The sequence below is a fragment of the Gavia stellata genome, chromosome 5 (assembly GCF_030936135.1).
Source record: "Gavia stellata isolate bGavSte3 chromosome 5, bGavSte3.hap2, whole genome shotgun sequence".
Classification (NCBI taxonomy): Eukaryota; Metazoa; Chordata; class Aves; order Gaviiformes; family Gaviidae; genus Gavia; species Gavia stellata.
This window is the reverse complement of record NC_082598.1, coordinates 35364661-35388597: the sequence shown is the minus strand read 5'-3', so window position 1 is coordinate 35388597 and position 23937 is coordinate 35364661. Positions and strand designations below refer to the sequence as shown.

General features: G+C 37.5%; 1 protein-coding gene across 2 annotated transcripts in view; it reads right to left on the bottom strand.

Annotated features, from left to right (window-relative positions):
- The window catches only part of FAT1 (FAT atypical cadherin 1), a 104531-nt gene that overhangs the window by 21278 nt on the left and 59316 nt on the right, over positions 1-23937 (bottom strand). For both annotated transcript variants that reach the window (XM_059817978.1, XM_059817976.1), the window contains 8 exons: positions 22542-22681; positions 15175-15450; positions 14745-14955; positions 6540-10607; positions 5696-5892; positions 4125-4278; positions 2455-2688; positions 779-1168 (listed from right to left, as the gene is read on the bottom strand). In XM_059817978.1, the coding sequence (XP_059673961.1) occupies positions 779-1168; positions 2455-2688; positions 4125-4278; positions 5696-5892; positions 6540-10607; positions 14745-14955; positions 15175-15450; positions 22542-22681 (5670 nt within the window). The remainder of the gene's footprint in view (positions 1-778; positions 1169-2454; positions 2689-4124; positions 4279-5695; positions 5893-6539; positions 10608-14744; positions 14956-15174; positions 15451-22541; positions 22682-23937) is intronic.

Sequence of the window (23937 nt, the reverse complement as noted above, 5' to 3'; positions counted from 1 at the left end):
GAAAAAGGAGATGGAAGAATTATAATTTGAATTACACTGGTATAATTAACTACTATTAACTTTTGGGTAGAAATCTTATTTAAAAAAACAAGCTTTACCAGAAATTAACTCTAGAAAAAGAACTACATAAGAAAACAAAATTAGACTTGAGGTGTATGTTGATTTTTAACAAAGAATTGTCATTAATAGGGAAAAATTCTCCACAAAACCTAAATGCTTCCTGAGACTAAATCTGACTAACATGCAAGCCTAAAATCTCCACTGTCACACTGGATATACTATTGAAAAGAATATTCCAACCTCTCTTCAATGCCAAATCAAACTCCTCTAGAATTACTGTCTTTGTGGACCAATGACTAGTTTTCCCAATCAATTTAATTTCTGACCTTTCTTTTACCAAGTCTGGCCACTCATTCTGATTATATAGCTTTTGTGAAAAGACTGTTATGCTTCTGTCATTACAGGACTATGTCCTTCCACTGTCTCTGCCCCCAGGGCAGGGGAATATTCCAGTTAGAAAACCCTTACTCTTGCCAGCTAAATGAATCTAAGCCAAGTAACAATAAATAGCAGCAGCAAATAAAGTTCCTATTCTACATTCTACTGCACTCCTCTAGTAAGCATGCTGGCAAAATGGGTGAAGAGACAGTAGCGCTGCCTTTACAGCCAGGATGATGCACACAGATGATACATAACCTATTTGATTGAATTACTGTAGAACACAGTATGGTAGTGTGCTTGGTTAGCCTAAATTATAATCATAGTTGTAATCTGTTACCTGTTGTTGAATCGATGCTGAATTTTCCATGTTCATTCCCACTGACTATTGAGTATGTGATTTCAGCATTGGCTTCAATGTCCCTGCTTGCAGCAAAGATCTGGAGAACTTCAGTTCCAACCAAAATGTCCTCTGATACACTTGCACTATACTCCCTATGCTCAAATACAGGTGGATTATCATTTATATCCAAAATAGAAACTATAAGACTACTTGTTGAAGACAGTCTTCTAGGTAAACCTTCATCTGTAGCCTTCAAAGTTAGAGTGTACACAGCTTGTAATTCCCGATCCAAAGGCTTCTCCAACTGAATGATTCCAGAGAATTCATCAATAGAGAACTGGCCCTCTGCAGAGTTCACCAGTGAATAATGGATTTTATGGTTCATCCCTGTATTTTGGAAAAAATTGCAGACTATGAAGCAGCCGTTAAAATACACCAACATAATAACAGATGTGATAGCTACAGAAATAAAACAGGGAAGCTAAATATTATCATTCATGTTAAAGTAAATTTCAGCAAGAGTTAAAGACTCTTGTGAAGGGCAGAATGATTTCCAGAAATATGTAATCTGATTTAAAAAATTAAGGTAACACTTAATTGCACTGATTTTCTGCCACACAAAAAACACGAAGCATGGTTCTGCTTCAGTCACAGTACTAGACAATACGAAACGATTAGGAATATAAATCTAATTATAACTTTAGTACAACAGCATCTGCTTAGCAGGATTATAAATAACATGGGAGGATATGGGAGAGTTAGGCTGCATCAAATAACTAGACTCAATTCCAGTAAGTTTAAGAACCATGTCCCAAAATTAACAGGAACATAATTTCTGGCATAATTTCTATATAAAACAAAGAAACAAAAACCCCATAGGTTTTTGGGCCAAGCATTTTGCTCCTCCTGAGTCTCAAAGACTAGCGAAGTGTGAGAACATCTGTCCGTTACCTTCCAATTCAGCAACCTAGCTTTATCACAGTACAAAGCAGGTCAGTTGTTTCACGAGACTACGGCAACTATTAATTAATATTATTTGATTAATAAACTGATGATACATGGAAATCACACACCTTTAAAAAGACCTTATGCTGTTGTATTCCTTACAACAAAGCCTAAGAACAAACTCTTTCTAATGTCATTTTCAGTTCATGTTCACATAAATACTTGTAACTAAACAGTGAAGATAAAGAGGCAGCAAAAATCTTGAATAGGGTAGCATATACATAAAGATACAATTGACCAGGGTTCTCTTTATGGCATGATCTTCCGATGGCTAACCTGAGAAGCACACATGCAAAATCTATGAATGCACATTTACATGAACAGACATGACTTGACATTCCTTTTACTTACACCAGGAGTAAAAGGATGGACCTAACCCATCATAACATTAAGAGCTTATCACACTAAAAATATCCTGTATTTTGTCTCTTTCCCCGCTCTTCTTTTTTGCAGAGACACAAAAGGGATGTTTTCCAAGCTACTCACACATGAAGGTCAGGTACTACATGATTTAGTAGCCCTAAATATATCTTTCAGGAGTCTAATCCTGAGAGGTATTGAACATCTATCAGTTCTACTGAAAGACTTAACACATCTCAGGATAAGACTAAATAAACGCTACCGTAACTTTGAGACCATGACAAAAGTGTTGGTCAAAGAATGCATACCTGCATCTGCATCTGTTGCCTGCACTCTTGTCAAAAGGGTTTTAGGCTCTGTGTTTTCAAATACTGTAATGGAGTAAGGATCAGCTGTAAACTCTGGGGCATTATCATTCACATCTTCCAAAGTCAGAACAATATTAGCTTGGCAGAATCTTCCTCCTCCATCTGTGGCTTTTACTAGAAGATAATAAACTGCTTGCTGCTCACGATCAAGTGGCATTAATGTTTTCAGTTCACCTATAAACAGAATAACATACAGAAATTGATGTGAGTTGCAAGACTTAAGTATCCCTAACATGTTTTCCTCTCAAATCTTTGTACTCAGAAAAACTAAACAACAATTTTCTTTTTGACAATAATTTCATCAGTGGCTAAGTCAACAGCTGTACTGCACTAATGAGCTCCACTTTGGGCAAAGCATGTCAGTGGCCTGCCTTTTCAGCTTTAAAAGATTAAATACTAAAACCCTCTGCCTTTTTTTCAAATGCCTCTGAATAAAGTAAGACTAACTGATGGTGCAGAACGAGAGAGAATGTGTATACATTCACAAATCCATGTGTTTTTGTGTAAAGAAAATGAAAATATTAGAACTCTGGCTTTAACAAAATGCAAGGTAAAATCCATGTATGGTTTTCCTGGGCTGTTTAGTTGCATTCCTTCCACAGCTATTGAGCTGACTCTCCTCTTCTAACATTCAATGAATAAACAGCTATTCACACTATCAAATATAAGTTGCTGCTACAGACAAACCTGTAGAAGTCTAACACATGCTTTCTCTCCAATGTGACAGAAAACACTATGACGGGCACAATGTGTAGCCATTGTCTCCTTTTAACCAATTCAAAAAAGTATTCTGAAATATTGTTTATAAGTATTCTAGCCCCACCTATTCTGAATTTATGTGACGACATACTAGCACAGCACACAGGTGACATTCAAAGTCAAAAAAACCCCACGAAGTAAGATCCTTCTCATTTACGTTGCCACTGAAGTATTCTAATCTCCTCCGTATTTCCACTATATCTTTGTATTTATCTTATGTAAATTTTTCTATATTGTTTACTACTCCCTTCTTACTGCTTGTTTACTGCAGCCTGCAGAGCACAGGATTTTGGCATTAGCTTTGGCCTATACAGAAGACACGAATGCCATGAAAACTGAAGTCGGGTAAGTTAAAAGTTAATCTCATTTATATAATGCTGCCAGTAAAACTGGAGGCACTTTTGGTGTTTACTATGGAAAGGAAATTTGTTGCTCCATCTAACCTCATCCCATTTAATATGCCAAACCAAATGATGGCAAAGAGAATCTGAATGAAGATATTTGTACTTTATAAACCGTTATTGCTACTACTACAATGAATATAAAGAGTACAAAATTTATAGCATACTTTTACTCCAGTCACTTCAGCATGGAAGTTTCTGGCTTCAGGGCAATTACCCTATTTACTCTAGTTCCTCATGTATTAAAACACTTGCTATTTCCCTGACTTCTATTCAATATATTATTAGTATTTGTGTAGTAGAAACTCACATTTTAAAGTTATATAATAAACTAACCCTTAATGGAAAGCTTAAAGTACTGACGTTTATGTATGTCTTAATGTAATAGTAAAACATTTTACAAAATGAGGTGATGATTGGAATTTTGTATAGTATATAAAGCATTATTACCTGTGTCTGGAGTGAGTCTGAATTTTTCTGCTCCTGTGCCATGCATTGTATAAGTAATTTCTGCATTGGAACGAATGTCTGCGTCTGTAGCAGATACCTGCATGATCAGTTTGCCAGGAAGGGCATCCTCAGGAACAGAATCAGTGTATAAAGCCTGCAAGATTAAAAATAACATTGAAAGACTAAACATACGAAATAAATAGAGCTTGGAAAGGGGAGGGGAAGAAGGAATGACAGATGAGATAATATCCTGTTTGAACATTTGGTAACATATGAAGTGAACGAGAGGATGAAATACCTGAAAATGAAAAGAATCTATAATTTTCTAATTAATTACTTCACATTCATTAGATTATTCAGAAAGGTAATTAATACTGCAACCATAAGGACTCTTGAGTATCACTGCACAGCTAAGAACTCTAAACACTTATAACTGATTAACTGATAATTAAAAGCATTCCCGAAATAGGAGTTATAAATTTTTGGTAATTTCATTTTTTCCTCTTTAGTAAATAATCTTTTCGAGGTCTGACTCAATCTAGAAGAAACTGATACCTGCCTTTTTTGTAATGCATGAAATAAAAGCTTTCAGTTTAAATAAAAACCGAGAAAAACCACCCAGAATTTAAAGGCACTAAGCACTCCTACAACTCATCCATGTCAGGGATGTGCATTAAATTAGAAGGACTGAGCCTTATAATACCAATATTAACAAAGGTAAAAAGCTAAAAACATGACTTACCAGTCTGTATATAACTGCAATCATTTATATAGAAGTAACCAACATAAACATTGACTAAGAAAAAGAATCAAATGCTCGCTGTATACTTGATCCTTCCCAGAACAAGAAAAGATTTTGCCTTTACACCTGATAACATCAAATCTGTGTTCAACAAGATGGCTATGAAAAGTCCAAATGTGCTAAAGTAAAAAAAAAAAGCTGAATATGAAAACCCAGGGCTTTCTCGTAAGGCAATTATACGTCTTGCAGCATCCACCTTTCTGGTTTTTTTCCATTCTTTGTTTTTCATGACCATTTTTGCAGACTATCAAATCTGGTAAGGTAGATGGCTTTATAACAAGAAAACAGTTATGGATTACAGATTTTTGGTGCTGCTGAGTGCAACTGCAGGATAATATTCCAGTCTTTTCAACTCTTTTAACACAGGAAACGCACAAATACATCAACTAAGTGATGGTATGCAGCCTTCTTTAAGACTTTGCTTCCTTCAGAAAATAGAGCATATAAACTATCGTGGCTGCAGCTTAAAACAATTCCTTTTGGAGAAGTATGCATTAACACAGAAGAAATGTACTACAATTCTCCTCATACTCTTCAAATACCCATTGAGTGTTAAAATTACACCAATTAATTGGTTTTGGATTTTTATTTAAGAACCCTTTCCATGAAATAACTTTTCTTTGACAGCATTCTACCTTAATAGCCCAAATTTCTGTTACCAGCATAAAAGGAATACCTATTTGTTAGTCTCCTGTGAAGCAGTTTCAGAGAAAGTTTACATTTTACATCTGGAAGCAGCTGGACACGGAAGATACAAGATTGTGCCTACCTTTTCGCAAACAGGGCTATTATCATTAGCATCAAGTACTTTAACCTCCACCACAGCTTTAGTTGCAAAGGTCCCATCAGTAGCTGTAATATTTAGAAGGTAATTATCCTTTTCTTCCCTGTCCAGAGGCTTTTTGACATAGACCTTCCATTCATTCTGTATATTTTCAATAGCAAACTGTCCCAAGGGATCACCTCCTGAAATACAAAAAGAAACATTTAATTAAAGACAAGAGAGAGATTGCTACTATTATTCTATCAACACTAAGTTATAGCTATAAGAGAAAAAACGTAAATGCAAATAAGCAACCACTCTCTGTGGCTTTATAGGGAAATAGCTTCATTTTCCAGGTAGAAATATTCAGTAGATGCTCATAAAAAAAAATTAACTGCAGCCAATAGAATCTATAAAAATCAATGTAGAAATTCATGTAGCATTATAGATAACATCATATCAAGACATATGCTAGAAAACAAACCCAGTTAAATATTCCACTGGAAATTAATAGTCTATTATTTTGTGAAATTTCTTTCATTTGTTCTTTAACTACATCACTAATTTCAGTGTAAGTATATTTTTAAAATAAAATTTGATATATAAGAAAACAACAGAAGTAAAAAAAGCATTTTAAGCAAGGCAAACATGAAACAGAAAGCCAAAGACCTGTTTTCTAAAACTAATTTTTTCCCTTGAAGTTTCTAATATTCATATAAAGACACAGACATTCTTTCTTTGCAGCTCTATGGTTTCTAATCCTTTTCAATACTTTGGAAGATTAAGTTGTATCTCACATCATTCCAGGACCACTTAAATTATTATTCTGACATTACTCAAAAAGATTTACCTGTAATGTAATAAGAGACTTGTCTATTGGCTTCTTCTGTATCAGCATCAGTTGTACTCAAGATGGCAATTACCCCACCAGGAGGGTCATCCTCACTGACTGTTCCTTTATATATCTCTGCAGTAAAGCGTGGAGGATTGTCGTTCACATCCGTAACAGTAACTTCAACCACAGCCATAGAAGACAGTTGAATTTTTTCACCCCGATCAGATGCAACCACTGTGATTTTGTATTTGTCTCGTTTCTCATGATCAAGTTCTTTGAGAGTGGTAATCCAGCCAGTTTCCATGTTTATGGCAAAAGACTCTATAATGTCTAGTTCTTGAGAAGGATCCAAGCTGTAAGTAACCTGCCCATTGAGTCCTGAATCAAAGTCAGTTCCTTTAACTTGGATGACTCTTGTTCCAGCTGGCATGTTTTCTACAATGAACGCTTCATATGGATTGGACTCCAAAACTGGTTTGTTATCATTTGCATCTTTTACCTGAATGCTTACCTCTACTGAGGAAACAACATTATAATCTTCATTTGCATACTGTGCTTGAACTGAGAACTGGTACCATTTAGTCGTTTCGTGATCAAGATTCTTCTCAAGTTTCAACTCTCCAGTTTGCCAGTCAATCACAAAAAAATCATCTCTATTGCTTTCAGGAGTGTTCCCTTTAATCAGACTATAAACTAAAGTCTGATTATGCTCTGCTTTGATAACATCTATCTCAGTCCCAATTGGAATGTCCTCAGAAACAGTGTAAGAATAAAACGGCTCTGAAAATTTTGGAAGAGGCACTTCTGGTGGGAGTATTCTAGCATAGACAGGAACAACTGACTCTTTTGGGGGGGATCCACCATCGACTGCTCTAACAAAGAAGGTCAGAAACTCATTTTCTAAACCAATTAAGCTTTCTTTTGTAGTAATTACACCAGACAATGAATCAATTTCTAAATTCTCTTTAACATTTTCAGACTCTGCTTCAATAGCATATGTGATGTCTGCATTTGTACCCTCATCAGCATCAGATGCCCAGACTTTAATGACAGAAGTACCCCGTGGAACATCAGATCCAATATTTACTTCATACTCTGTTGCTCGGAATTGAGGAGCATTATCATTGTCATCTGTAAGTATTACATTAACAGTACAGAAAGCAACTTTTCCTCCTGAATCTTTGGCCATTAAAGTAATGGCAATTACTTTTTCTGCTTGTGTTTCACGGTCAAGCTTTTCAGAGGTAAATATCTGCCCTCTCTCATTTGTATAAAATCTGTCTTTGGCAAACTCATTCACAACATAGTAAGTGATGTGGCCATAAGTACCAGAATCTTCATCTGTTGCTTTAACTTCAGTCACCAAAGTATGCAATGGAGCATTTTCAGCTAGTTCAACTTCATATTCATTCTGGCTGAAAACAGGACTGTGCATATTGGCACTGGTTACAGTTATATGGACTTGGGCTGAGCTTCTGAAGACCCCATCAGAAACAGACACATTAAGATTATAATGTGACTTCAGTGTCTGTCTGCGTAGGTTTGAGATGGTGATAATGCCAGTCTTACTATTAATGACAAAATTCTTTTGGTCATTGCCTGTCAGAATGGAGTATTCCAGATTGTCAACATCTGAACTATCTGCATCTGAGGCTTGCACACATGTCACAAAATGCCCTCGGGGAGCCAGTTCACTAATTCTAGCTTCATAAAGCAATTGGTTAAAAAGAGGGGGGTTATCATTGAGATCGGTTACATCAACAGTTACAATGGTATCACTGCTCAAGGGCAGCATGCCACCATCTATGGCCCTTATTAGTAACTTGTGTTGTTTCATTTGTTCATAGTCCAAAGTTCTTGCTGTAAGAATGAGTCCAGTGCTGCTATCTATGTGGAAGTAGTCATGACTTTCATTATTATCCTCAATCAAATGATAGGAAATCCCCCTGTTTGTTCCAGAATCAGCATCTGTAGCGCTCACTTGTACAACAGATGTTCCAATGACAGATGCCTCAGAAAGTGCTGCAGTGTAAAACTGCTCTGTAAACACAGGAGGATTATCATTGATGTCTTCCACTATTATGTCTACAAACACATCAGCATGCGCCCCAGTTAGGGAATCTGTTGCTCGAATACTCAGTTTGTAGGCTGGATGAGACTCAAAGTCAAGAGGGGCAACAACATTTATAACTCCAGTGTTGAAGTTGACAGTGAACTGATTGAAAGGATCTCCATCTGTGATGCTGTAAAACACCTTAAGTCCTTCTGGGCTGTTTGCTTGTACATGTACCACAGGACTGTGGAGCTGAGTGTTTTCTGGTATCTCTGCACTGTAGAAAGGCTTTTCAAAGACTGGCATAGCTTTACTCATAACTGCAATTGGGACTATAACTTCAGCAGAAAAAGCAGGGTCTCCTCCATCTTTTGCCACTACTGTGACCATATACTCCTTATTTAGTGTGTCTGGTTCAAACTTCTTCTTCAGTGAGATTTCACCAGTGGGATCAATCTGGAAATGTTCATGATGGTCTTTGAGATAGTAATGCACCTCTCCATTTCTGCCTGTATCTTTATCTACTGCAGTGACACGTCGAATAACATGGCCTACTTCAGAGTCTACTTTAACGACAGCGTAATACGGAAGATTGACAAAAAATGGTGCATTATCATTTACATCTTCCACTGTGACTTTAACTACAATGTGTGCAACAACTGATGGTTTATATTCCTCTGTCACTTCTATGACGACATCAAAAGATTCTTGCTGTTCACGATCAAATGGTATTCCTGTTGTTGAAAGGACTCCTGAAGTTGGGCTTATTTTAAATCTGCTGTCTGGATTTAGAATATGGTAAAACAGAGGCTCATTTATTTGATTCCCTACAGCAGTAACAACAGCTATTGTTTTTGCCTCTGTGGAATTCTCCTGCACTGTTGCAGAGTAAGAACTCTGTGTGAACTTCAGCTGGCTTGCTTTGCTTTCTTTCACATTAATTTTTACAGATGCAGTGCTTGCAAATCTGCCATCAGATGCTCTCACTGTTAATTCATATCTGCTTCTTAACTGAGTTGTATTTTGTACTGTTATATCTCCAGTCTTAGGGTTTATTGAAAATTTTTCTCCAATGTTGCCTTCAATAATGGAATAAATTAATTGTGAAAAAATGCCTGAATCAGCATCAGTGGCATTTACACTGATGACTTTCACGCCTTTATAGGTTGGAACCAAAATGGATGTCTCATACAACTCTCTTGAAAACACAGGAGGGCAATCATTGATGTCAATTACATAAATAGTAACATTAGCTGCATATTCTGCATATAAATGTGGTATCCCCATATCATGTACTTGCACTGAAAAGTGGAAAATATTTGTCTCCTCATAGTCCAGACTCATTACTGTCCGAATGGCACCAGTGCTAGAATCAATGGCAAAATACTTGCGGACAGATGGTTCAACAATTTGATAAACAAGCAAAGCATTAGACTCTTTATCAGCATCTGTAGCTCGAATTACTAATGGGATATTCTTGTCAGTCAGAACCACACTGTTAATTGAAGCTGATTCACTGATGAGTCCTGTATATTCAGCCTGCATAAAAATTGGTGTATTGTCATTCTCATCCCGAAGATGTACAAAAACTGTTGCATTAGTGGACAAGCCAGCCATGTTCGTTCCTTGCACAGTTAGAGTGTAAATAGGCAAAGTTTCAAAATCAAGCATCTTCTGAGAAACAATGACACCCGAGTTCGGGTTGATGGAAAAGGCATCACCTATATTACCATCTTTTATTTCATAAACTACAGAAGACTGACTGTATGCTGTAACCATTCCAACAAAACTGCCAGTGCTGGCACTTTCACTGATTTCTGCAGAATATTCTTTGGCTGTGAATTTTGGTGAGGCATTATCAGAAACCGTAACAAATATATGTACAGAGGTCACTTCACTCATTGGAGGATCTCCTTTGTCTGTAGCTTTTACTGTCAGGTTGTATTCTTCCTGGTTACTACGATCTAATTCCTTTGCAATTTTAATCATACCCAAAATGGGATCTATAAAGAAGGAATTTCCAATATTCCCTGTGAAGAAAAAGAAAAGTAGTAAGAAAGAGGTATACAGAACTTAAAGGTTGATTGCTTGATTAGCTATATACTAAAAGAGATCACGTAGTGAGAACACAGAGAATATTAAAGTTTCTTAGTTTTGTTTAACAAACATTTGTTAGCCTCTCTGGAAAGTTTTCTGTAATCAAGTGTTAGCACTAATTCTAAGTTTAGTTGTGGAAACATTGCATAAAACATAAGTTAGCAAAGCCATCCAAGCCTAGAAAATAAATACAAAAAAATTTGTTTCATTTTGCATTAAAAAACCTTAAAAAGATAACAAGTATTTTGCAAGTTTCAACATTACAAATTACGTATTTTCTTCGAATTATCTTTGTCACTGAGTTCATGTTTAAGCCAACTTAAATATCTACTGAAGCTGAAAGAAAATTGTTATTCAGAAGTTAACAGTAGTGGAATACAAGTTACATTTTATGATCTACAATAACTAGACTGCTTTGAAAAAAGGAAGTGTTTTAATGAATTCACACTTTTGAACCTTAATTGCTTATGCAAGTATTGTTTAAATCACTGCTTCAAAATTAATCTTTCTGAATTGGACCAATAGTCATCTCTCTCCTAACTTCCTATTAATACACAGGCAAGTTATTCCTTGTGATAGTATTAGAAAAAAAATAGTACCTGCTGAGGATTACCAGCTGCCATTTAATAAACACTTGCTTTCTTTGTATTTTCAAATATATTGCTGAACTACTCTGCATACAGTATTTAGCTCATGTACTAAATAGGGTAAGACTTAACATTTTACTTCCTTGAAAAATGACATTACTAAAGCCATGTTCTCAGCATGGAAAAAATTCATTAAGAACTTCTGAATTATGCACACAAGTAGGCAAGAGGGTGTTTTTTTGTGTTTTTTGTTTGGGTTTGTTTTTTTAGTGGAGGCTCTAAACACAGTGGCGTTCTTAGAATACCCCATTACAAATCTAAGCAGCCATTACAAACATTTAAGGAATGTTCCTTCCATATGCTTAGAACATCAATTATAATGCTTTAACCTCCCAGTAGATTACAGTCCTGTAAAACAAACCTAAGAAAGTCTTACACTTACTCCTACAAAAAGCTAGAAGAAAGGAAGAGAACAGGGTGCAACTTCATTCTAGACAGCACACACACATGTTTTTCTCCTGCCATGCTTTGGCATTTGTAAAACAAGCACTACTGAAATGGGAAAGGCAAGAGAAAAGTTTCATGGACATTAGTGTCCTGCTTAGTAAAAAGGCCATATTTCTACAAATAACAGAAAACAAACATATATTTTAAGCAACTTATGAGACACTTAAATACATTCTTCCTCTTCAGAGTATCATAATCACAGCTTTGTTTTAATACAGTGTTAAAGTATGTTTTCATATCAAAACAACACTTTAGGGGAAGAAAAGGAAAATATTTACTGTAAACAATTCCTATGCTTTACAAAGCAACTTATGTCAAATAAAAAAAAGCATTTGCATACATCACCTTGCATGCAACAGTAACTGAATAACTTTTTACCTACTGTTCTCTTTAATATACAGTTTCTTATGCTTGTTACTGGGATTTTTATTTTAAATTACTTTCTACCTTGAAAGTAGTACTACACATAGGTAATGAAATTTAAATAACTTTTTTTCTTCCCAGTCATAGTGCCTAAATAGTTCAGGACCTGAGTCATGACAGGCTTGTATCTAGATTTAATGGACTGAACCAAACCTCACTTCTGTCTCGTAAGTGAACTCAGTCAACGTCATCTTGTTTTCATATTATTCAAAACTGCCATCATTTGAATTGCATTGTTACAAGCAAGTTCAGAAAGATACTCTGATGTTAAAGATAAGCAGCAGCACCTAATGCTCTTCTCCAGCCTGCAATTTGAAAGGAGCCTTAATGCCAAATTGACCAGCTATTAGAGAATTTCTTATACATTTTATTGAGCTAGAATAGCAGTCCCATTATCTAAAAATCAGCCAGAGGGAACCATGCAAAGCAACCCCTTCCATACTACATCTATCAGAAAGTTTAACTTAAAAACTGGGACTACTTAGTGGTTAAGTATATGGATGAGGAGGATCAAGTTAGAAACCAATTAAGTAAACTGGACATCCACAAGTCCATGGGTCCTGATGGGATGCACCTGCAAGTGCTGAGGGAGCTGGCAGAAGTCATTGCTGGGCCACTCTCCATCATCTTTGAAAGCTCCTGGAGAACAGGCGAGGTGCCTGAGGACTGGAGGAAAGCCAATGTCACTCCAGCCTTCAAAAAGGGAAAGAAGGAAGACCCAGGAAACTACAGGCCAGTCAGCCTCACCTCCATCCCCGGAAAGATGATGGAACAGCTCGTTCCATCATCTCAAAGCATCTGGAGGAAAAGAAGACTATCAGAAGTAGTCAACGTGGATTCACCAAGGGGAAGTCATGTCTGACCAATCTGATAGCCTTCTACAATGGCATGACTGGATGGATAGATGAGGGGAGGGCAGTAGATGTTGTCTACATTGACTTCAGCAAGGCTTTCGACACCATCTCCCACATCATCCTCATAGGCAAGTTTAGGAAGTGTGGGTTAGATGAACGGACAGTGGGGTGGATTGAAAACTGGCTGATAGATTGATCTCAGAGGGTTGTGATTAGTGGCACAGAGTCTAGTTGGAGGTCTGTAACCAGTGGTGTTCCCCAAGGGTCAGTATTGGGTCTAGTCCTGTTCAGTATATTCATCAATGACGTGGATGAAAGGATAGAGTGTGCCCTCAGCAAGTTTGCTGATGACACAAAACTGGGAGGAGTGGCGGACACGCCGGAAGGCTGCGCTGCCATTCAGCGTGACCTGGACAGGCTGGAGAGTTGGGCAGAGAGGAACCTTATGAAATTCAACAAAGGGAAGTGTAGGGTACTGCACCTGGGGCGGAATAACCCCACGCATCAGTACAGGTTTGGGGCTGACCTGCTGGAGCGCAGCTCTGTGGAAAGGGACCTGGGGGTCCTGGTGGACAACAGGATGTCCATGAGCCAGCAGTGTGCCCTTGGGGCCAAGAAGGCCAATGGCATCCTGGGGTACATCAAGAAGAGCGTGGCTAGCAGGTCAGGTCGAGGGAGGTTATCCTCCCCCTCTACTCAGCCCTGGTGAGGCTGCACCTGGAGTAGTGTCCAGTTCTGGATTCCCCGGTTCAAGAAGGACAGGGAGCTGCTGGAGAGGGTACAGCAAAGGGCTACAAAGATGATTAGGGGACTGGAACATCCTTCTAGTTGAGGAAAGGCAGAGAGACTTGGGTCTTTTTAGTCTGGAGAAGAGAAGACTGAGGGGGGATCTTATTAATGCTTATAAATACTTAAGGGGTGGGTGCCAGGAGGATGGGGCCAGTCTTTTTTCAGTGGTGCCCAGTGACAGGACGAGAGGTAACAGGCACAAACTTGGTCATGGGAAGTTCCATCTAAACATGAGGAAGGAACTTCTTTACTTTGAGGGTGGCAGAGCACTGGAACAAGCTGCCCAGAGAGGTTGTGGAGTCTCCTTCTCTGGAGATATTCAAACCTCGCCTGGATGCATTCCTGTGCAATCTGCTCTAGGTGAACCTGCTCTGGTGGGGGGGGTTGGACTAGATAATCTTCAGAGGTCTCTTCCAACCCCTATCATTCTGTGATTCTGTGATATTTGTAAATTATTTTAGAGCTCCTTTCTTTCACGTTGTGCTAAGCACGAAAGCACTTGTCTCAGGCTCTTACTATTTTAATCAAATCCTTGCTTTGCCTATGCCACAAAATATCACTTACATTATCAAAAAAAAATGCTTTTTTAAGATCTGAATTTAAGGTTTCTGTAATTTCTAAAGAACACACCCCTCGTAAGGGTTTAAAGGTAGCTTTTTCTTTTACTACTACTAAAATGTTCTAAATGTATCTAAAGGATAATATAAACAGCTAAGGGAGATTAATATTTGTCATTGCAGTTTTCTTTTAAATGCTCTGAGGCTGTATCTTAAATACATCTCGCAGAATACAACACATACACCTGTACTGCCCTCTTTTTTATAGCTATTTTTTACATGTCTACGGTTGAAACAAAGTATCATCAAGCATTGTTTCGAAATAAACTGAAGATGTAAGAAAGTCAATATACCTGATTCAATAGAATACACAATTTCTGCATTTTTTCCTTTGTCCTTATCTAATGCTGTAACCTGGAGTACTGCTGATCCAACAGCTGCTGACTCATACACCCGTCCTTCATAGGAAGAGCTGGTGAACCATGGAGCGTGATCATTTGTGTCACTAACATTAATGATGATTCTAGCATAGTTGCGCTTTACAGGAACATCTTGATCTCGAACCTGAAACAGTTAGCACATTCCTAGTAATTAGCACTGTTATTTCAGTAGTTCATAAAATATTAGTAATAATTCAAGGTTCAATCTGTACAAGTCACAGAAACAACGACTGCATATAAATTAAACATACAAATAAATGTTTGAATTAAGGGGACAAATTAAAAAGACATCAAAAAAGTTCTGTTTGTTATTGACTACAGAAGAAATTTTGCATTTATTTACCATTACTGTGAGAATATGCTGGTTCATGGTCTCATGATCCAATTTTTCTGAGGTATAAAGAGAACCAGTTCCAGGGTCCAGACGAAATTTTTTAAGACTGATGGGATCAGTGCTGCCCTGCATAGTATAAATCAGTTTATTCTTCTCATCTCTGTCTGTGGCACTGACTTGCAGGATTTCTGTCTCTGGTACGGTGTCTTCAGGTATAACAACTTCATATTTTGAAGCAGAAAACTGAGGCCTGTGATTATTTGTGTCTATAACTTTGATGTAGACCTGAAATGATACAATGGAATGGGGAAAGCATTGATGATATTTGGGAAACAGAGATGAAAAGAGGATATTTCATTAAAAATCAGACCACAATACTAAAATAATTCCACTGCAAGACAATTTTTATTTTTCAGGGAAGGGGAGAGATCCAAGAGGTGTAGGGAAGAAGAATCTCACTTAACCCAAATCTGCCTCACCTTCCTCAAAGTCAAACCAGAAATCTATATGATCAAAAATGCCTTAGGTAAGACATCTTAAAGGGTATGATTTTTGTCTAAAGCAAGATGAAAAAGAATTCCTTAGTAAGAATTCCTTTACCAGGGTGGGTAAAAATCCCTTTTATCTGTGCAAATCTGGAATTTTAAGCAATGTTTTCCAAGGCAGCAGAGGCACTGTACTCCTCCTCGCCCTCACACAGAAATAATCCTCTTTCAGCTCATTACATTTCCTAATGTAACATGTGCTGTTAATAATACTGCGCTCTACCTCCAGACAGTCAGGGCAGGGAGGGGGGCATGTGCATGTATGTGTGTACACACCAGTGTCCAAGCCACACACACAAGCCTCGTAACATTTTTAGTAGATGCAGTCCTAGATGTTGCAGGTCAGTGAGCCATAATCCAATATGTAGTACATTTAGGGAAATATTCATAAACATAGGCAGTTTTTAGTGTTTGAAACAGTCTGTTAGGATAAATACAAACTACCACTGCACAGAACATGCCGCCTCCCACAATTTATTAGATTTCTCAGAAAATGGAAGAAATAGAAAATAAACTAATCTTTTGGCACATTGATAAAATCCCTTGCAAGATGTTGCTATGGAAACTAAGGAGTTCGTTTTTGTCAGTAATTAGAAACTGATTAAAGAAAGAAAACAAAGAGTTGGAATAAATACTGATTTTCAGTGGGGAGAAAAATTTATGGTAGGTGATCTACATATTAGGATACATATTAGGTCAAGTTTTTCAATATACTCACTAACAAATTCAATTGAAAAATGAAGAGCAAGAATGAAAAGAGTATGACCTTAAATATGTGATTTTTTTTTTGGATTGTCATGATTAGAGAGGATGTAATAAAGCAACACAAGCACAGTTGTTTGTTTCTTCTTAAATTCTGTATAAATAAAATACATTTTAATGCATCTTGGAAGAAGAAAGACAGAAGAGTCCAATACAGTCACTTACATAGCATTTCAGTAAAAACACCTGCTTGCTGAACACTGGTGATCAGGAAAATGGAAAATGAAACCAAAGGAAGATGGCCAACAACAAAAAAAAAAAATGCAGAAAACCTCAACCCTTAATACAAATCAAACTACACAAATATCTTTTGTATAAATAAAAGGTTAAAAGACCAAATACAATCACAACACTTAATTAATGGATAATATGCTTTCAAAACGAACACGTCAACAATTTCTTATTCAATTCCCATGCTCAACAGATCATTAAGTTTAGACTCAGAAAAAGAGTAAGTGAAAAGATGAAGTGTCAAATTTGATGAATTTAAATCAAAACTGCTATTTAAGTTGACGTCTATTTCCCCCTCAAATGAGGAAATACAGAAACTTAGGTCAAAATCGGAGGTGAGAGGGAATGCAACTCCAGAGCAACTGTATTAGATTACTCTGTGGAGAGGAAGACATGGCCACCTGTGTTACTGATACTAGACAAAATGAATACAGAAAAAGAGCATTTCTAGAATGGAGCACCAAAAAAACCTATGCAAAGTACTTAGTTAAATGCCAGGAATGTAGTGACTGTGAAACCAATATTGGTACCTGCAAGACTAACCACCTAGCCAATGAACCAGCTTAACTGAGAAGTGATCTGTTGATCATACTATCAGAAGAACTTAGCATCAACTTCCTCTGGTATTAGCTAGTGAAGCAGTTAAAATGACCTTACCACTAAACACATGAGAAGACATCCTCCAAAAAGGTACTGTTGGGCTGAGCAGATAAGGAGATGACTCATCAAAATGTACAGCACTATTAAATATGAATTATTAACAAAAATATTGCTAAGGAATAAACATAATGACTCAGTCACTATGAGTGGCTTGTTCAGGTATTTCATTACTTGTCAAACTACTTGCTCAGGCATGCAGGTTTTTTTCCATACTGGTAAACACAACTACAAATACACAATTTGATCTATTAGTGAAATCATTTTAAATGTACCTAAAATCCAAAGTTTGTCTTCTGACTCAAGTGCAAGGTGTTTTATCTACATACTTTAGGATTCATTTCTCGCTCGCTGATGTTGTTACTTTATGCCCCTCCGCAGATTCTGGTGGACAAGCATAACGTGAATCGATGAGCAGCCTTTTTATAACTTGGCTAACTGCATACTGGGCTGCTTGAATAAGGGGAGCAGCAGGTAGGGGGAAAGGAATTATTCCCCTCTATTTGACACTTACTGGTGGGACTGCAGATCCACTACAGTTTTGCACCCCGCAGTGCAAGAGACATCTTGACAAACTGCAATGAATGCAGTGAAGGGCCATTAAAATCAATGGGGATCTAAAAGCTCTTCATCCACTGTCTAAAGGGAAGGCTGCAGGAAAGACAGCCAGACTCTCCTCAGAGGTGCACAGTGAAAGGACAAGAGGTGAAACTCACAAGCTCCAGTAAGGGAAATTACAATCTCACATAAGAAATAATTATTTTCAAGGAGGGTTGTTAAACACTAACATAAAAGGATGTCCAAGGAAGAGGTGGTACCCCTGTCATCCCAGGCACTTAGAACCTGACAAGTCCCTGAACAACTTGATCCAACTTTACAGTTTGCTCTGCTTTGAGCAGGTGTTTTAACTAGATGAACTCCAGGGGCTCCTTCCAATCTAAATTATTAAGTAAATGTACTAAGGAAGCCCTACTTTCAAGACAGGGATTCTTACTGATGCTGACAGGTGCTAGATGTGCAATTTTGTTTTAAATGTAAGAGGGCCAAGTTTTCATGTAAACTGTTAAGGCCTTCAAATAAAATGAAAGGCACCTGAAGTAATAATTGTGAGTGCAATTTTAAAGACCCACACAGAAAAATATCTGTTTGTGCACCTGAGAACAAAAATACATGAAAAGTTTGTGTTATTTTAAAGTAACATGTATAACACACTAAAAACAGAGAGGTGGGCCCATGCGAACCTCATGAAGTTCAACAAGGCCAAGTGCAAGGTCCTGCACACGGGTCAGGGCAATCCCAAGCACAGATACAGGCTGGGCAGAGAATGGATTGAGAGCAGCCCTGAGGAGGTGGTGTTGGTTGATGAAAAGCTCAACATGAGCCAGCAATGTGCACTTACAGCCCAGAAAGCCATCTGTATCCTGGGCTGCATCAAAAGCAGTGCAACCAGCAGGTTGAGGGAGGGGGCCTAACAAGCAAGCTGGTGAAGGACTTTGTACAAGAGCATGTAGTGATAGGGCAAGGGGTAATGGCTTTAAACTGAAAGAGGGTAGATTTAGATTAGATATAAGGAAGAAATTCTTCACTCTGAGGATGGTGAGGGACTGGAACAGGTTGCCCAGAGAAGTCATGGATGCCCCCTCCCTGGAAGTGTTCAAGGCCAGGCTGGACAGGGCTTTGAGCAATCTGGTCTAGTGGAAGGTGTCCCTGCCCACAGCAGGGCGGTTGGAACTAGATGATCTTTAAGGTCCCTTCCAACCCAAACCATACTATTATTCTATAATACTTTTCATAAACAAAAAGTTCTATTATCCAGAGATAATGTAACTGCATTCCAGTTGTAAAATTTCTCTGTGGAGCTGTGTGGTGATCGCAAGCAAAAATGCTCATGTAATCAAAGAAGAACATTCTATCCTTCATTCCCAAATCAACCCCAAAGCATAACATTGATGTAAATTTTGCATAAAGCAAGATTAAACATTCTGCAATAGCACAGCAATAGGTAAAATGCTGCAATTAGCTTTAAAACATCTTAAGTACTACTTCCAGTGAAAAAAATTGATAGACATAGCAATGACTGGAAACAGCTATAACTAGAAACAGGATTTTTTTTTTTCTTTTCTTCCCCCTCCCCCTCAAAAAGCAACCCAATAGTTCATATATTGCTACTTACATCCTGTGAATAACCTTTTCTATTTAAGGCCAAAACATCATAATTCAAAAACATAAGTACATTAATTTGGTTTTTGAATGATATTCCTTACTAGTGTGACACTAGTCATCTCTAACATCATCTGTCAAACACCACTACTGTAGGCCTGGAATTTGTTTGTCATTGTTTTGCATCATGCATTTGGCATTTAGATGCATGCAAAATTCTAACAGCCTCCACGCCTACTGCTGCTGTATTTTTCAAAAAAGCTATTTAACCGAAGTCCTGAAAGAGTCAAATACTCTACAGATGTTAATGGCCTGAGGCCAGCAAATGCCTTCTAGTTTAAAGTGAGATTCAATACACTGCTTTTACACAGTAAGATCTTCGTTTCCTGTCCCCCTCCCCAGTGTCTTGAAAATTTCATTTCCTTTTTCAAATTAAACGTAAAATTACTTAATCTGCTGTTAATCAAGTTCTGTTAAATTGTTTACTGTATTTCCAATGTTTACGGCAATTACTTTGTAAGCTAAAAACTGTGCATGGCATATTGTTGTTCCTAATGTATGCACTCAGTATTCAGAATTTCCTTTCGCTGTCACTCCATTTTAACTGTTTATCAGCTCTAAGAAGAATCTAACACAACATCAACACTCAAACTTTAATCTTCATTATTTCAGCAGTGAGTAATGGAATTTACACACTGGCAGCCATAAATCACACCTTCAACTTTGATTTCATATCAACATTTTTAATTCCCCTGAAGTTAAGCCTCATCTGAAATGCATCTTAACAATAGTCCTGCGGGCTATCTTACCAGATCAGTCCATTTGGGTGGACCAGGAGTTATGGGGGAGATAAGAGAATCAGTTAAAATTAGGACTCTGTTCATGCACCAACAATTGCAGGGTTTGAACTAATCCATGCTCCTCAATCTATAACATGAGACTCAAGCAGCAACAGTATAACTTGTGCTTATCCCACAAGCAGGGGAAAAAAGGAAAACAATGCAAAGGAAGTCTTTGTGCTTGCTTGTAAGAGAAACCACAACCTCTGCTCCTGCCAACTCTAGCTGAGAGAGGAAAAGAAAGACACAAAAGAAGATCATACAAAAAGCAATCACAGGAATAAGAGACGATAAATTTGAGACTACTACTCCAATTCTGCTGCAGAAGACTGCTGTGGTACATGTTTGTAATGTTCACTCAGCTTTACAAAATGCTAAAATAACAAATTCATTTAAAGAAATTGGACAAAAGCTACACTGTGCACTTCTGAGAAGAACTAAATAAATCACGTAACCCAGAGGAAGAGAAGGGGTGAGGGTTAAAGTGTTTTTGTGACCTTCCAATTCTTGGTCATTCCAGAAGACAAAGCAGATTATGGTTCAACTGTGACAGCTCAGGATGCCTGCATAAATTCAGCTATATAAGCAGTAGCACTGGATAGAATATCTGCAGTCATCGAGACCACAAATCCAGTCCCCAGGCTACCCCAACACACTCTGCATGGTGGCATTTTTGACTGCATTCGGGGCGGGGGCAAGGGAGTAATCTGTGTGTGGAAAGCCTCTTGCTGTCTTTCTGACTTTCCTGGCAAAAGGAATTATCTTTTAGTTGGATTAGGGTTTCTTTTTTTTTTTTTTTTAAAACTAATTCATGCCTTCTATCCAGCATTCTGTAATTATTAGAAATTAATCTGCTCAATATTTTTACTACAACTAGGCAATATATTTACAGCAGGATTCTCCAAACCTTTTGTGGTGGTTATCAGTACCAGCAGCAATGGCACCACAGCTATGACAGCAGTAAGTTCTGGCTGGGGGACATATTGTCGTGATTGGAGATTCATAGTCTAGAATATCACTCACAATTGTCACCATTAAAGGAAAAGGCAGCTCTCAAAGGAAACTGCTAACCTTGCAATCTTCTACTATTGAATTTAGTCTATTTGACCTATCAAGCCTCCAGACATGGAGTCAGCTCAATAAAGATTCTGTTTTAAATCCTAAACATTGACAAGAAACATCTTTCCCTCTGGCCAAAAGGAGGAAGACAACATGTAAGACATTAGAAAAGACAACAGAAAAACATACATAGTGCACGGAAGTTAAACAACAAGAAATTGCGTTCCTAACACAGATTTCCATGTACAGAAAAGACAGCAGCAACCCACTTACTGCTCTTTGAGCTCCTGAGCAGTAGGTCAATGATAGGGGTAGGCAACACAAACACATCACTATCCCAATCCAAGAGTAAATAAATCCTTTCCTTTCTATTTGGAAGAAAAGCTGAGCTCCCCTATGCTCATGGCTACATTCACACCAACCTCAGCTAAATCTTATTTCCAAACATATTCAGGTTCTGGGCTGGGGGAAGAAACTAGACGGGAAAAACAGGAGGGATATACATCATAACCTACTTTACTATGAGTTATTTCCAGTACTATCACAAAAGGCTTCTGCCTTAAAGTGAACTTATTAGTCCAACTGCAAAGAACTGCCACCACCATGGAGCATTAGTAGAGAGGTAATTTGAAAAAATTTGTTTTGGACACTGCACAATTTGTCATCCACAGATCTTGGCAGGGGGGTGGAGGGGGTGGGATAGAAACCAAACAACCTTACAATGGTTGTCTTTTAAATTTCAAGCGAAGTAATCATATTATTTGGTGATTTGGGGGGAGCTGGATAAAGAGGGTTAATTCAGATAAGAAATATTAATCCTTTTCTTGTGAGTAAACCATGCATGGAAGGGCTTAGTTTCTGTTTTCATTTACTCAGCTAATGTAATGATATAACTTAAAAGCTGCTGATTCAGACTATAGCAGACTAACACACAATCTTCTACCCGGACCACCAAACATCATGGCTCTATGAATCCACTTCTGTTTTAGACACAGTCCCTAATTTATATAAACCATATTCATTATCCAGGATGAAACAATGGTAAGGAGAAAACGCAACACCCTTCCTACACCCCAGCTACAAATTCCTTCTTCTGTAAGTGCTTCATTAGAAAGTCCATTACCTGAGTGCTGATAGATCTGGTTCCATCTGTTGCCTCTACTGTCAAGTTGTAATTTGATTTCTGTTCTGCATCAAGAGGTCTAGCGACAATGATAGTTCCAGTGCCCTTGTCCACATCAAATCGACTGTCATAGTTGCCACCTTGTTCAGGAAATTGGGAGAGGAAGAAGTTCGTGAAACACAGCACTGCTGCATTATTTTCATGTATGATCATGTTCTGTCTTCAGATGCTTAATGAAGGTGGAACTATATACACATATACTTATATACACACTTATTTATTTTTTTTACACTGTTTTTTTCTGGTAATGTGATACGCTGCTACTTACAGATATTTAAAACTGATTAGTTTTGGACAAAGCTGATTTGTCTGGCTCATGGAAAGTTAGCAGGTAGATTCTTAGCAAGACCCTCTACTTTTTTTTTTAACCAGAATTCAAAGATGCCAAATAGCAGGAAACTGAGAATTACTAGGTGAAATGTGCCAGTTTATTCTGTGCAGACAGTCAGGCTAATTAGTGAAAAATATACTTTTTATCAAAATAAATGAAAATCCTAAATCAGAAATACTGTCAAATTTGTGTCCTTTGGATCGGAGTACAAATTACTATACTCATATATGACTACAGATAAAGTTGAAAAGCTATAGTAGCTCTGAAGGATTCTCAGCTCAATGCTGAGTATCTAAAGAACTCACTAACTCCTACTGAGATAAGCAGGACTCATATGAGTGCTAAATGTTTGAATGCCCAATGTTTAAGTATGGCCAAGCTCCTTTTCTGAAGCGAATTATCTTAACTTCCCTTGTGAAACTTTCAAATTACCCTTTGAAATATAGTTAAATAACCACATAGATCAATAGCCACATATAGTCATTGAAACATTTAATTGATCATCATCATGCCACCCCGAGCAGACTGTCATGAGAGTACAACGTCCATTAAGTCCAAATATTGTTAGCAATGATAAATACGGCCATTTAACTACAATTGCTTTAGATCTCTCAACAAACTGCCTAAAATGGAGGAATCAATTTTTATTTTGGTAAAGCCAGTGCTAGATATGGAAAACAAATTTCTCCTAATTATGTGCATGTGTTTTTCTAATTATATTTTACAAGGGTACCATTCAGATATCATGAATGCTTTTTTTTAAAATGGGTTTTTACATGCGAAATTTTGTAAATCAATGATGAAAAGCCAAGGCTACAAGTGAGATGGTGAAGTTCCAAAGGTTGCAAATTTATACTTAATCCAAGAAAGAACAGTAAATATTAAAATGGGTCCCCATTCACATGTAAAAAGGATTTCACCTTCAGAATATTCCATTGCATGACAGACATATCAGTTTAGGAAAGATGGGCTGGATTCTGCTTCACTAGATTTATGATATTTGAT